The sequence below is a fragment of the Eleutherodactylus coqui genome, chromosome 8 (assembly GCF_035609145.1).
Source record: "Eleutherodactylus coqui strain aEleCoq1 chromosome 8, aEleCoq1.hap1, whole genome shotgun sequence".
Classification (NCBI taxonomy): Eukaryota; Metazoa; Chordata; class Amphibia; order Anura; family Eleutherodactylidae; genus Eleutherodactylus; species Eleutherodactylus coqui.
The window spans coordinates 22,054,956-22,071,106 of NC_089844.1; the positions used below are offsets into that span (position 1 = coordinate 22,054,956).

Consider the following 16,151-nt stretch of genomic DNA (forward strand, 5'->3'; position numbering starts at 1 on the left):
GGCCACTGCTGAGCTATGAGCTTACAGCGTCAGGGGTTTCACAGCGGGGTGTGGAATGACAGGGCCGACACCTGCAGGGAAGAAGGTCTCCGGGCACTGTGGAGCTACGAGCCTACAGAGGTACCACCTTCAAGGGTTTGCTGACCTGGGAAGCTTGACAGCGGGGGAATGTAGTGGAGGAAAGGGGGGAACAGACACCACAGAAACTGGAAATGCTGATTATCCGGCCCCAGCCAATCAAGTTGTGGGCGTTGGTTGTGGGCGTGCATCTTGTCTCCACCCATTCTTCTGGTAGAGAGGAGATCAGGGGCGTAACTATAGAGAATGCAGGGGATGCGGTTGCACCCGGGCCCAGGAGCCTTAGGGGGCCCATAAGGTCCCTCTTCTCCATATAGGGAGCCCAGTACTATGAATAAAGCGTTTTAGTTGGGGGCCCCGTTACAGGTTTTGCATTGGGTCCCAGGAGCTTCACGTTACGCCTCTGGAGGAGATACAATAGTATTGACCTCCTGTCCCAATAAACACGGAACAAAAAAGGGTTCCCAGACTTCTAGAGCAATATGGGTGTGGGGTGACCCTAGATAAGTGATGTAGAAAATGCTATACACTGTAGGATAACCTGGACATTAAAGTGCAGCCCTTCAAGTTTTGGACTATTTCTCCCTAAAAATGTTTCAGTCCATCAATATTTTTGGGATGTCTTGTATGCACAGCTTTCCGTAAAAGGATACTTCAGTTTTGCAATGCGTGATAGGATAGTGATCGTACAACCGAGCGTGCCGTGCTACGCTGTTTCCATAACGCCTGGGTTACAGAAGGCCTAGTAGGATTCCATAAATGGCAGACCCAGAGGGGATTTTTAGACCTCCAGCTGCCATAACAACTCATCGGTACATTGTAAGGAGACCACTGAGGTATAGAGGGAGTCCCCCCTGTAAACCACTTTGATGCCGCAGTGGACATTTACAGTGACATTTACAGGGTTACACATGGTCTGAATTGGAGGTTTGACTGTTAGAGCAGGAGCCCGGTTGTCATTCGAAAGCAGTGCTCCCATTATATGTGTCAGTCTTATTCCAATGTGATGTAAAAAGCATATTTATTGGAATGATGTCCCATGGTGACTGCCATATTAGCATTTACTGAAAGCTTAAACATGAACGAAAATTTTATTTCCATATTTTTGTGAAACCCCTTTAGGCTGCCTGTCCACGGGCGAGTTGTCATTGCGTTATCCGCGGCGATAATCCGGTCGTTGATAACACAGTGAATACTATGGAAAGTGTTAATCCGGTCGTTGATAACGCAGTGAATACTATGGAAAGTGTTAATCCGGTCGTTGATAACGCAGTGAACACTTTCCATAGGAGAACTATGCAAAGCGCAGCCCGACGTCCACGAGCGGAGAATCATCGCGATTCTTCACTCGCAGGATTCAAATCATGGCATACTGTGATTTTCAGTGGTGAGACTATCTTTAGATAGGCTCACCGCGGAGTCCTGTCAGTTCTCCCCCCTGCTCCCCCGCTAGCGATATTCCGCCTCGGCCGTGGACAGGCAGCCTTAAGTTTAAGATTTACAAAATTGGAAGATTCCAGTGTAAAAAGGCTATATGTGTGCACCTATAGCAAATCTCCTGGTATGCATCAGCTCTGCACAACCCCAACCTATGGACAGTTTCTGGATGTAACAATGCAGCCTGTGGCAGGCGTAGCTTCTAGAATACTCAGAACACACTGGAGGAACCGCTGCTGGTTCATGTATTCCTATAAGTTGTAGTCAGGTAAAGTTGTACATAACAGTCTTTCTTTCTATTCCAGTTGGTGCGTTGCTTGGAAATGGCACATATTTTGCAGTGGACTCCAATTATTCTGCACATGACCAGTACTCCAAACCAGATGCAAATGGCCGTAAATACATGTACCTGGCCCGGGTGCTTACTGGAGAGTTCTGTGTTGGACAGCAGGGAATGGTGGCTCCTCCAGCAAAGAACCCATCTAACTCCACCGACCTGTATGACAGCGTCACTAACGACCTTGCCAAGCCAAGTGTTTTTGTCATATTTAATGACATCCAGGCATATCCTGAGTATCTCATCACCTTCTCAAAGTAAATTTTCCCAGTTGGATGAATGGGAAAATCCTGGAATTCACAACCATAGATTCAAATGATGTGGTGTAAGGCCGGGGCTCCACAGTTATCACACGACTGTTACGTGGCCTCATTGCTTTACTATGGGGAAAAAGGTCAGCAGCGGCTTGTGACTTTTTTCACCATAAAGAAACATTAAGGCCTCATGTCCACGGCAAAATAACATTTAAAATCTGCAGCGTTTCTCCCGCAGCGTGATCCGCGCCTCATAGGGATGCATTGGACACCCGCAGGTAGTTAAATACCTGCGGATGTCATTTCCCCGGGCAATGTGATTGGTGCTGGTTTAAAAAAAGTTAAAGATTCAGCTGCCCTCATGGATCGGATCCATGGAGGCAGCTGACAGTACTCATTCCCGTCCTCCGCGATGTTCCACGGCGATCTGGTCCTACAGGACCCGACGCCGGTCTTCAGCGCATGCATGCCAGGCGGCATTACATCAGCCGCATGCACAGAAGGCCGGAAGCCCCGGAAAATTTGTAATCTCCTGGCTACTGTAGGTATCTGGGAGGGAGGAGAGGTGACCGAGGACCGCGGTGACTGGTCCCCGGGCCCATGATCGCATGCGCCTGTCAGCATAATGGTGGACGCATGCGCAAAAGTCAAGGATTGTGTGGGAAATTTAAAATCTTCCTGCTCCTAGCTACCAAAGGTAGCGTAGAGCATGGAGATGTCACAGGGGGTTGCGGTATGCGGTTACTGGTCACGTGATTGCCGTTATCCAGTAGATAATGGTGATCACGTAAAAGTTTAAAAAAAAAGTTGAAGTTTCATTTCCCCTCACCGATCTGCCTCCGCATTTGAAGCTTGACATAATCATCCTCCAAGGACATTACCCAGCTCCTGCGCATGCGTCCGCCAGCAAAATGCCGGACACCTGCGCAGGAGCCAGGGAGCCCAGGAAATTTTAAACCTTCTGCCTTTCAGCTACAAACGGTCGCCAAGTGCCTGGAGCAGTGCCGGTGGCCTCGTTAAGCGGTCCTCGGTCACGTGATAAAAAGGTAGCGATCTACCTTAGGCCGGTCTCGCACGACCGGACAGACATTGCGGATTCCACATGCGTTTGAGCCATGGTAATACGCTGTTCCATTAAATGCACTGGATTACACAATTCTGCTCACATTAGCTGGTTGGAATTACACAATCCACTTGCAGAAAACAGAACGCAGCATGTTCTATTTTACCGCGGATATCTGTGACATAAAAGTCATTGTGTTCTATGGTCGCGGATATACCCGCAGCCCATACGCAACTACATTGTCTACGGGCTTCGGGTACTCGCGTCATCGCCAAGCAACAGCGCGGGAAATAGTACACAGATATGCACAGTATATTACACGACCGGTCTCACAGCTGGGATCTGCTGCAGGCCTCCGCAAGTGGATTCCACATCCGGCCGTGTGAGCTCGGCGTTATTCAAATCGCTACCTGTAATACGTAATTTACAAGAAGCCCAGGGAACGCTCGCCTTCCTGCAGTTCCAGGAGCAGTTTGTTGAGCACCTCAACAAGCTTGCGAAGCCTCACGGAGCGCCACTTTTTACACCCCATCCCTGCCACTGAGGTCAAGAAATACCTCTTAAAATAGCATGGGAAGAGGAGGGATACCCGATTTTATTGCCCCATGTACCCATCCTAACCAGCCTCCGTAATTATTCATCTTCGGACATACCACGCAGATAACATTATTACTTTTATCTAAAATTTGAGGAATGCTAAAAAGGACGCGGAGGGGGGGATTATTTTTAGGGAGTCAATTTTTTTTCTGCACAAGTGAGCAATGGGACCTGGAATTTATTCAGTTGTGCCTTGAAATCCAATGAGTGTTCCCTCCATTAGAGGCCTAGCCACGTGCCCTGTAAGTAGATTAGGGCCACAATGGATATGTTTCTGAACACGGGACAAACAGGGGTATCCATTTTGGGGTGCAAGTCTTCTTTTATATGTGTGCTATAAAAAAATGTTTTTAAAATAACAGAATTGCCAAAAAAATAAAAATCCTAATTGTTTCCTTCTGCTTTAATTGGATTCATTCAAAAACTGTGGGATCAAAATACGCAGTACACCCCAAGATGAATGCGTTAAGGGGTCTAGTTTTCAGAATGGGGTCATTTGTGGGGGTTCTGAATCGTTTTGGCAGCTCAAGGGCTCTACAAGTGTGCTATGGGGCCTAAATACCCTTCAAGCAAAATTTGTGTTCTGAAAGCCACCATCTGCTCCATTCAGTTTGGGCCCCGTTGTGCATACAGACATAAGATTAGGGCCACAATGGGTATGCCTCTGAACACAGGACAAATAGGGGGATCCATTTTGGGGTGCAAGTTTTCATTCACATATGTGTGCTGTACAAAAAAAACCTGTTTTTAAAAATGACACAATTGCCAAAAAAAATGAAAATCATAATTATTTCCTTCTGCTTTGCTTAGATTAATTCAAAACCTATGGGGTCAAAATACACAGTAGACCCCTAGATGCATTTGTTAAGGGGTCTAGTTTTCAAAATGGGGTCACGTGTGGGGGTTCTCTATTGTTTTGGCAGCTCAAGGGCTCTACAAGTGTGCAATGGGGCCTAAAACACCTTCAAGCAAAATTTCAGTTCTGAAAGTCACCAGCTGCTCCTTTCATTTTGGGCCCCGTTGTGCATACAGATAGAACATTAGGGCCACAATGGGTATGTTTCTGAATTTAGGACAAACAGGGGTATCCATTTTGGTGTGTAAATTCTCATTTTCATGTGCACTATAGAAAAAAAACCTGCCTTTAAAATGACAGATTTGTAAAAATATGACATTTTATTTTTCTCCTCTAAATTGCATTAACTCCTGAAAACAAACTGCGGGTTTAAATTATTCATGACACCCCCTCAGTGAATACATTATAGGGTCATTTGTGGGGGGTAACTATCATTCTGATATAACTAAACTGTTACTCTCTCAGACACAACTTAGTGGTCCTGACAGGAGACACCAACCTATCGCCACCACAGAGATCCAGCGGGCAGAAGGACCTGCCACGTGACCAGCGCTGCTGTGGGAGGTGCCATTCTGGAGTTTGGTAGAAAGTACTGTATACTGGATAAGCACCAACCCAAAGAGCCACCTACAGAGCCGGACAGCAGCTACCAGGACCTGTGATGACATCACCGTATGTGATCACCTGTGTGGGTGGAGTCAGGGATATGACCAGGGGCTGATCACTGTATCGAGGAGTCTGCTGTGTTGGTTGTCATACCTTCTGGATGAGCTAAAGGGATCAGGATGTAGCAGAGCTGTGTGTGGGATGTCTGGGAAACAGGGTGGATGTAGTAGAGCTGTGTGTGTGATGTGTGTGGGAATCAGGATGGATGTAGCAGAGCTGCGTGTATGTGAATTAGTATGGATGATGTACTGTTGTGTGTAATGTGTGTAGGAATCAGGATGGATGTAGTTGTTGCAGTAATAATAATATAAATGTGTTTCTTAAATCAGCCTATGCAAACATATATATATCCATATATCCACCTTTATAGAAAAAGCTAGCAGTGAAATGGTTAACTGGTTCAACACTGTACACTGTGTGTCTTTTGCATTCTTAGGGCGAGCACCCACTGGCGTTTGCGTTGGTAGTGCGTGAAAAACGCAGCGTTTTCGCATCTACGCGTTTGCGTTTTTCGCGCGTTTTTCGCTGCGTTTTTTTAACGCAAAACGCGGAGAATGTCTCATCCTAAAACGTTGCATAGCGTTTCTATACCAACACACCCTACAGCACCTGTGAAGAATGCCCGCCCTTCCACAGTCTTCATTACTGTTGTCTGCAAAAACGCCACGCGACGCGCGCGAATTGCGTTGCGTTGCGTTTTTTCCGGGAGCATTGAAAACCATGTGAGAAGTTAGATTAAAAAAAGGAGCCAGAGTGAAAGGACAGCAGCGAGGCGATTTTGCGGGGCGGGGCGATTTTAAAAACGCCAGTGGACATGAGCACACTTTATCTCTATGCCTGTGCAGGAAAAACGCAAAACGCAAAACGCAAAACGCAGGTAAAAAAACGCCAGTGGGTGCTCGCCCTTATGCTGGTATCTGAAATACACTCCTACCCAAATTCCCAAGACTTAACAAGGTCCTGAGATGTGTTTCTCATGAGTTGTTATGATGTTGGCAAGGGTATGGGGACTTACAGAGAGTACCCCTGAGTTCAAATACATATATTCATGCATGAAGCCTCTCAGTATAACCAATCTGGAGCAAACCAGTGAAATCTTCTGGAATATGATTTATTCCCATAACATAGTAGAGCTGTGTGTAGGAATCAGGATGGATGTAGTAGACCTGTGTGTGCAATGTCTGGGCATCAGGGTGGATGTAGTAGAGCTGTGTGTGTAATATCTGGGCATCAGGAAGGATGTAGTAGAGCTGTGTGTGTAATATCTGGGCATCAGGAAGGATGTAGTAGAGCTATGTGTGTGATGTCTGGAAATCAGGATGGATGTGGATGTAGCACAGCTGTGTGTGTGATGTCTGGGACCCTAGATAAGTGATGTAGAAAATGCTATACACTGTAGGATAACCTGGACATTAAAGTGCAGCCCTTCAAGTTTTGGACTATTTCTCCCTAAAAATGTTTCAGTCCATCAATATTTTTGGGATGTCTTGTATGCACAGCTTTCCGTAAAAGGATACTTCAGTTTTGCAATGCGTGATAGGATAGTGATCGTACAACCGAGCGTGCCGTGCTACGCTGTTTCCATAACGCCTGGGTTACAGAAGGCCTAGTAGGATTCCATAAATGGGAGACCCAGAGGGGATTTTTAGACCTCCAGCTGCCATAACAACTCATCGGTACATTGTAAGGAGACCACTGAGGTACAGAGGGAGTCCCCCTGTAAACCACTTTGATGCCGCAGTGGACATTTACAGTGACATTTACAGGGTTACACATGGTCTGAATTGGAGGTTTGACTGTTAGAGCAGGAGCCCGGTTGTCATTCGAAAGCAGTGCTCCCATTATATGTGTCAGTCTTATTCCAATGTGATGTAAAAAGCATATTTATTGGAATGATGTCCCATGGTGACTGCCATATTAGCATTTACTGAAAGCTTAAACATGAACGAAAATTTTATTTCCATATTTTTGTGAAACCCCTTTAGGCTGCCTGTCCACGGGCGAGTTGTCATTGCGTTATCCGCGGCGATAATCCGGTCGTTGATAACGCAGTGAATACTATGGAAAGTGTTAATCCGGTCGTTGATAACGCAGTGAATACTATGGAAAGTGTTAATCCGGTCGTTGATAACGCAGTGAACACTTTCCATAGGAGAACTATGCAAAGCGCAGCCCGACGTCCACTAGCGGAGAATCATCGCGATTCTTCACTCGCAGGATTCAAATCATGGCATACTGTGATTTTCAGCGGTGAGACTATCTTTAGATAGGCTCACCGCGGAGTCCTGTCAGTTCTCCCCCCTGCTCCCCCGCTAGCGATATTCCGCCTCGGCCGTGGACAGGCAGCCTTAAGTTTAAGATTTACAAAATTGGAAGATTCCAGTGTAAAAAGGCTATATGTGTGCACCTATAGCAAATCTCCTGGTATGCATCAGCTCTGCACAACCCCAACCTATGGACAGTTTCTGGATGTAACAATGCAGCCTGTGGCAGGCGTAGCTTCTAGAATACTCAGAACACACTGGAGGAACCGCTGCTGGTTCATGTATTCCTATAAGTTGTAGTCAGGTAAAGTTGTACATAACAGTCTTTCTTTCTATTCCAGTTGGTGCGTTGCTTGGAAATGGCACATATTTTGCAGTGGACTCCAATTATTCTGCACATGACCAGTACTCCAAACCAGATGCAAATGGCCGTAAATACATGTACCTGGCCCGGGTGCTTACTGGAGAGTTCTGTGTTGGACAGCAGGGAATGGTGGCTCCTCCAGCAAAGAACCCATCTAACTCCACCGACCTGTATGACAGCGTCACTAACGACCTTGCCAAGCCAAGTGTTTTTGTCATATTTAATGACATCCAGGCATATCCTGAGTATCTCATCACCTTCTCAAAGTAAATTTTCCCAGTTGGATGAATGGGAAAATCCTGGAATTCACAACCATAGATTCAAATGATGTGGTGTAAGGCCGGGGCTCCACAGTTATCACACGACTGTTATGTGGCCTCATTGCTTTACTATGGGGAAAAAGGTCAGCAGCGGCTTGTGACTTTTTTCACCATAAAGAAACATTAAGGCCTCATGTCCATGGCAAAATAACATTTAAAATCTGCAGCGTTTCTCCCGCAGCGTGATCCGCGCCTCATAGGGATGCATTGGACACCCGCAGGTAGTTAAATACCTGCGGATGTCATTTCCCCGGGCAATGTGATTGGTGCTGGTTTAAAAAAAGTTAAAGATTCAGCTGCCCTCATGGATCGGATCCATGGAGGCAGCTGACAGTACTCATTCCCGTCCTCCGCGATGTTCCACGGCGATCTGGTCCTACAGGACCCGACGCCGGTCTTCAGCGCATGCATGCCAGGCGGCATTACATCAGCCGCATGCACAGAAGGCCGGAAGCCCCGGAAAATTTGTAATCTCCTGGCTACTGTAGGTATCTGGGAGGGAGGAGAGGTGACCGAGGACCGCGGTGACTGGTCCCCGGGCCCATGATCGCATGCGCCTGTCAGCATAATGGTGGACGCATGCGCAAAAGTCAAGGATTGTGTGGGAAATTTAAAATCTTCCTGCTCCTAGCTACCAAAGGTAGCGTAGAGCATGGAGATGTCACAGGGGGTTGCGGTATGCGGTTACTGGTCACGTGATTGCCGTTATCCAGTAGATAATGGTGATCACGTAAAAGTTTAAAAAAAAAGTTGAAGTTTCATTTCCCCTCACCGATCTGCCTCCGCATTTGAAGCTTGACATAATCATCCTCCAAGGACATTACCCAGCTCCTGCGCATGCGTCCGCCAGCAAAATGCCGGACACCTGCGCAGGAGCCAGGGAGCCCAGGAAATTTTAAACCTTCTGCCTTTCAGCTACAAACGGTCGCCAAGTGCCTGGAGCAGTGCCGGTGGCCTCGTTAAGCGGTCCTCGGTCACGTGATAAAAAGGTAGCGATCTACCTTAGGCCGGTCTCGCACGACCGGACAGACATTGCGGATTCCACATGCGTTTGAGCCATGGTAATACGCTGTTCCATTAAATGCACTGGATTACACAATTCTGCTCACATTAGCTGGTTGGAATTACACAATCCACTCGCAGAAAACAGAACGCAGCATGTTCTATTTTACCGCGGATATCTGTGACATAAAAGTCATTGTGCTCTATGGTCGCGGATATACCCGCAGCCCATACGCAACTACATTGTCTACGGGCTTCGGGTACTCGCGTCATCGCCAAGCAACAGCGCGGGAAATAGTACACAGATATGCACAGTATATTACACGACCGGTCTCACAGCTGGGATCTGCTGCAGGCCTCCGCAAGTGGATTCCACATCCGGCCGTGTGAGCTCGGCGTTATTCAAATCGCTACCTGTAATACGTAATTTACAAGAAGCCCAGGGAACGCTCGCCTTCCTGCAGTTCCAGGAGCAGTTTGTTGAGCACCTCAACAAGCTTGCGAAGCCTCACGGAGTGCCACTTTTTACACCCCATCCCTGCCACTGAGGTCAAGAAATACCTCTTAAAATAGCATGGGAAGAGGAGGGATACCCGATTTTATTGCCCCATGTACCCATCCTAACCAGCCTCCGTAATTATTCGTCTTCGGACATACCACGCAGTTAACATTATTACTTTTATCTAAAATTTGAGGAATGCCAAAAAGGACGCGGAGGGGGGGATTATTTTTAGGGAGTCAATTTTTTTTCTGCACAAGTGAGCAATGGGACCTGGAATTTATTCAGTTGTGCCTTGAAATCCAATGAGTGTTCCCTCCATTAGAGGCCTAGCCACGTGCCCTGTAAGTAGATTAGGGCCACAATGGATATGTTTCTGAACACAGGACAAACAGGGGTATCCATTTTGGGGTGCAAGTCTTCTTTTATATGTGTGCTATAAAAAAATGTTTTTAAAATAACAGAATTGCCAAAAAAATAAAAATCCTAATTGTTTCCTTCTGCTTTAATTGGATTCATTCAAAAACTGTGGGATCAAAATACGCAGTACACCCCAAGATGAATGCGTTAAGGGGTCTAGTTTTCAGAATGGGGTCATTTGTGGGGGTTCTGAATCGTTTTGGCAGCTCAAGGGCTCTACAAGTGTGCTATGGGGCCTAAATACCCTTCAAGCAAAATTTGTGTTCTGAAAGCCACCATCTGCTCCATTCAGATTGGGCCCCGTTGTGCATACAGACATAAGATTAGGGCCACAATGGGTATGCCTCTGAACACAGGACAAATAGGGGGATCCATTTTGGGGTGCAAGTTTTCATTCACATATGTGTGCTGTACAAAAAAAACCTGTTTTTAAAAATGACACAATTGCCAAAAAAAATGAAAATCATAATTATTTCCTTCTGCTTTGCTTAGATTAATTCAAAACCTATGGGGTCAAAATACACAGTAGACCCCTAGATGCATTTGTTAAGGGGTCTAGTTTTCAAAATGGGGTCACGTGTGGGGGTTCTCTATTGTTTTGGCAGCTCAAGGGCTCTACAAGTGTGCAATGGGGCCTAAAACACCTTCAAGCAAAATTTCAGTTCTGAAAGTCACCAGCTGCTCCTTTCATTTTGGGCCCCGTTGTGCATACAGATAGAACATTAGGGCCACAATGGGTATGTTTCTGAATTTAGGACAAACAGGGGTATCCATTTTGGTGTGTAAATTCTCATTTTCATGTGCACTATAGAAAAAAAACCTGCCTTTAAAATGACAGATTTGTAAAAATATGACATTTTATTTTTCTCCTCTAAATTGCATTAACTCCTGAAAACAAACTGCGGGTTTAAATTATTCATGACACCCCCTCAGTGAATACATTATAGGGTCATTTGTGGGGGGTAACTATCATTCTGATATAACTAAACTGTTACTCTCTCAGACACAACTTAGTGGTCCTGACAGGAGACACCAACCTATCGCCACCACAGAGATCCAGCGGGCAGAAGGACCTGCCACGTGACCAGCGCTGCTGTGGGAGGTGCCATTCTGGAGTTTGGTAGAAAGTACTGTATACTGGATAAGCACCAACCCAAAGAGCCACCTACAGAGCCGGACAGCAGCTACCAGGACCTGTGATGACATCACCGTATGTGATCACCTGTGTGGGTGGAGTCAGGGATATGACCAGGGGCTGATCACTGTATCGAGGAGTCTGCTGTGTTGGTTGTCATACCTTCTGGATGAGCTAAAGGGATCAGGATGTAGCAGAGCTGTGTGTGGGATGTCTGGGAAACAGGGTGGATGTAGTAGAGCTGTGTGTGTGATGTGTGTGTGAATCAGGATGGATGTAGCAGAGCTGCGTGTATGTGAATTAGTATGGATGATGTACTGTTGTGTGTAATGTGTGTAGGAATCAGGATGGATGTAGTTGTTGCAGTAATAATAATATAAATGTGTTTCTTAAATCAGCCTATGCAAACATATATATATCCATATATCCACCTTTATAGAAAAAGCTAGCAGTGAAATGGTTAACTGGTTCAACACTGTACACTGTGTGTCTTTTGCATTCTTATGCTGGTATCTGAAATACACTCCTACCCAAATTCCCAAGACTTAACAAGGTCCTGAGATGTGTTTCTCATGAGTTGTTATGATGTTGGCAAGGGTATGGGGACTTACAGAGAGTACCCCTGAGTTCAAATACATATATTCATGCATGAAGCCTCTCAGTATAACCAATCTGGAGCAAACCAGTGAAATCTTCTGGAATATGATTTATTCCCATAACATAGTAGAGCTGTGTGTAGGAATCAGGATGGATGTAGTAGACCTGTGTGTGCAATGTCTGGGCATCAGGGTGGATGTAGTAGAGCTGTGTGTGTAATATCTGGGCATCAGGAAGGATGTAGTAGAGCTGTGTGTGTAATATCTGGGCATCAGGAAGGATGTAGTAGAGCTATGTGTGTGATGTCTGGAAATCAGGATGGATGTGGATGTAGCACAGCTGTGTGTGTGATGTCTGGGGAACAGGATGGATGTAGTAGAGCTGTGTGATATGTGTGGGAATCAGGATGGATGTAGCAGAGCTATGTGTGTGTGCATCAGGATCAATGTAGTAGAGCTGTGTGTAATGTGTGGGAATCAGGATCAATGTAGTAGAGCTGTGTGTGTGATATCTGGAAATCAGGATGGATGTAGCAGAGCTGTGTGTGTGATGTTTGGGAATCTGAATGGATGTAGCAGAGCTGTTTGTGTGATGTCTGGGGATCTGGATGGATATAGCAAAGATGTGTGTGTGATGTCTGGGGATCTGGATGGATATAGCAAAGATGTGTGTGTGATGTCTGGGAATCAGGATGGATGTAGGATGTAGCTTATAGCAGAGCTGTGTGGCGCATTGCACCACCAGAAACACTAGTACTATAATTTCCTAATAATTACTAGTCATTAGAGATGAGCGAACGTACTCGTCCGAGCTTGATGCTCGGGCGAATATTAGCGTGTTCGGGATGCTCGTTACTCGTAACGAGTACCACGCGATGTTCCGGTTACTTTCAGTTTCCTCTCTGAGACGTTAGCGCGCTTTTCTGGCCAATTGAAAGACAGGGAAGGCATTACAACTTCCCCCTGTGACGTTCAAGCCCTATACCACCCCCCTGCTGTGAGTGGCTGGGGAGATCCGATGTCACCCGAGTATAAAAGTCGGCCCCTCCCGCGGCTCGCCTCAGATGCCTTGTGAGTTAGCTGAGGGACAGTGCTGCTGGTGCCGGAGCTGCTGTAGGGAGAGTGTTAGTAGTGAGTGTAGGCTTCAAGAACCCCAACGGTCCTTCTCAGGGCCACATCTATCCATGTGCAGTACTGTGGAGGGTGCTGTTAGCAGTGTTGCACAATTTTTTTTTTTTCAAAATCGGCTGTCTGCAGAGCATTGCGCCCTGCAGTAATAGTCCAGGGACAGAAGTGGTGGTTAGGCAGGGAGAGTGTTAGGAGTGAGTGTAGGCTTCAAGAACCCCAACGGTCCTTCTTAGGGCCACATTTAACCGTGTGCAGTAGTGTGCAGGCTGCTGTTAGCAGTGTTGCATATTGTTTTTTTTCAAAATCGGCTGTGCAGAGCATTGCGCCCTGCAGTAATACTACAGGGAGAGAATTGTGTAGGCAGGGCCAGAAGACATATATTATTGATTGAATATAGTCAGTGGGCCTTTTCTTTTAAAAAAAAGGGAAAAATTCTATGTGCCCTGCCTCTGTCAGTCCTCAGCGTTCTGTGTACGTGTGTGGTGGGTGGAGATAGTAAAAAAATTCATACGCAGCCAGCTACGTTTAACAGCAGTCTTGCGCCAATTTATTTCCTGCCTTCCCGGGAAAAATCACCGCTCTGCTGCACTTCATATAACTGCATTTCTGTGGAACAGATTTCTTATCTGATTGAATATAGTCAGTGGGCCTTCTCTTTTAAAAAAAAGGGAAAAATTCTATGTGCCCTGCCTCTGTCAGTCCTCAGCGTTCTGTGTACGTGTTTGGTGGGTGGAGATAGTAAAGAATTCATACGCAGCCAGCTACGTTTAACAGCAGTCTTGCGCCAATTTATTTCCTGCCTTCCTGGGAAGAATCACCGCTCTGCTGCACTTCATATAACTGCATTTCTGTGGAACAGATTTCTTATCTGATTGAATATAGTCAGTGGGCCTTCTCTTTTTAAAAAAAGGGAAAAATTCTATGTGCCCTGCCTCTGTCAGTCCTCAGCGTTCTGTGTACGTGTGTGGTGGGTGGAGATAGTAAAGAATTCATACGCAGCCAGCTACGTTTAACAGCAGGCTTGCGCAAATTCATTTCCTGCCTGGGAAATCAAATCACTGGTAATACACCATGCTGAGGGGTAGGGGTAGGCCTATAGGACGTGGACGCGGGCGAGGACGCGGAGGCCCAAGTCAGGGTGTGGGCACAGGCCGAGCCAGTGCGGTGGCCAGGGGTAGAGGCAGGGCCAGACCGAATAATCCACCAACTGTTTCCCAAAGCGCCCCCTCGCGCCATGCCACCCTGCACAGGTCAAGGTGCTCTACGGTATGGCAGTTTTTCACAGAGACGCCTGACGACCGACGAACAGTGGTGTGCAACCTTTGTCGCGCCAAGATCAGCTGGGGAGGCACCACCAACAGCATACGCAGGCATATGACGGCCAAGCACCCCACAAGGTGGGACGATGCCCGTTCACCGCCTCCGGTTTGCACCACTGCCTCTCCCCCTGTGCCCCAACCTGCCACTGAGATCCAACCCCCCTCTGAGGACACAGGCACTACCGTCTCCTGGCCTGCACCCACACCCTCACCTCCGCTGTCCTCGGCCCCATCCAGCAACGTCTCTCAGCGTAGCATCCAGACGTCGCTAGCGCCACAGTTTGAGCGCAAGCGCAAGTACGACGCCACGCACACGCACGCTCAAGCGTTAAACGTGCACATTGCAAAATTGATCAGCCTAGAGATGCTGCCGTATAGGCTTGTGGAAACGGAGGCTTTCAAAAGCATGATGGCGGTGGCGGCCCCGCGCTACTCGGTTCCCAGTCGCCACTACTTTTCCCGATGTGCCGTCCCAGGCCTGCACGACCACGTCTCCCGCAACATTGTACGCGCCCTCACCAACGCGGTTACTGCCAAGGTCCACTTAACAACAGACACGTGGACAAGCACAGGCGGGCAGGGCCACTATATCTCCCTGACGGCACATTGGGTGAATTTAGTGGAGGCTGGGACAGAGTCAGAGCCTGGGACCACTCACGTCCTACCCACCCCCCGAATTGCGTGCCCCAGCTCGGTGGTGGTATCTGCGGGGGTGTATGCTTCCTCCACTAAACCACCCTCCTCCTCCTCCTACGCAACCTCTGTCTCGCAATCAAAATGTGTCAGCAGCAGCAGCACGTCGCCAGCAGTCGGTGTCACGCGGTGTGGCAGCACAGCGGTGGGCAAGCGTCAACAGGCCGTGCTGAAGAGAAGAGGCACACGGCCCACGAACTGCTGCAGGATCTGACAGAGCAGACCGACCGCTGGCTTGCGCCGCTGAGCCTCCAACCGGGCATGGTCATGTGTGACAACGGCCGTAAGCTGGTGGCGGCTCTGCAGCTCGGCAGCCTCACGCACGTGCCATGCCTGGCCCATGTGTTTAATTTGGTGGTTCAGCGCTTTCTGAAAAGCTACCCCGACTTGTCATACCTGCTCGGAAAGGTGCGCCGGATCTGCGCACATTTCCGCAAATCACACACGCACGCTGCCACCCTGCGGACCCTGCAACATCGGTTTAATCTGCCAGTGCACCGACTGCTGTGCGACGTGCCCACACAGTGGAACTCTACGCTCCACATGTTGGCCAGACTCTATGAGCAGCGTAGAGCTATAGTGGAATACCAACTCCAACTTGCGCGGCGCAGTGGGAGTCAGCCTCCTCAATTATTTACAGAAGAGTGGGCCTGGTTGGCAGCCATCTGCCAGGTCCTTGGAAAATTTGAGGAGTCTACCCAGGTGGTGAGCGGCGATGCTGCAATCATTAGCGTCACCATTCCTCTGCTATGCATCTTGAGAAGTTCCCTGCAAAGCATAAAGGCAGACGCTTTGCGCTCGGAAACAGAGCCGGGGGAAGACAGTATGTCGCTGGATAGTCAGAGCACCCTCCTGTCTATATCTCAGCGCGTTCAGGAGGAGGAGCATGAGGAGGATGAGGAGGAGGGGGAAGAGACAGCTTGGCCCACTGCTGACGGTACCCATGCTGCTTGCCTGTCATCCTTTCAGCGTGTATGGCCTGAGGAGGAGGAAGAGGAGGAGGAGGAGGATCCTGAAAGTGATCTTCCTAGTGAAGACAGCCATGTGTTGCGTACAGGTACCCTGGCACACATGGCTGACTTCATGTTAGGATGCCTTTCTCGTGACCCTCGCGTTACACGCA

The 16,151-nt window shown here is 47.8% G+C and overlaps 2 protein-coding genes across 2 annotated transcripts in view; one reads left to right on the forward strand and one right to left on the reverse strand.

The window, feature by feature from the left end:
- Positions 1-2,409, forward strand: part of LOC136577385 (protein mono-ADP-ribosyltransferase PARP14-like) — a 66,181-nt gene extending 63,772 nt beyond the window's left edge. Inside the window, exon 17 of the mRNA XM_066577292.1 lies at positions 1,821-2,409. Coding sequence (XP_066433389.1) covers positions 1,821-2,113 — 293 coding nt within the window. The 3' untranslated portion in view covers positions 2,114-2,409. The remainder of the gene's footprint in view (positions 1-1,820) is intronic.
- Positions 1-16,151, reverse strand: part of LOC136576196 (protein mono-ADP-ribosyltransferase PARP14-like) — a 913,674-nt gene that overhangs the window by 319,875 nt on the left and 577,648 nt on the right. The gene's annotated exons all lie outside the window — the stretch shown is intronic.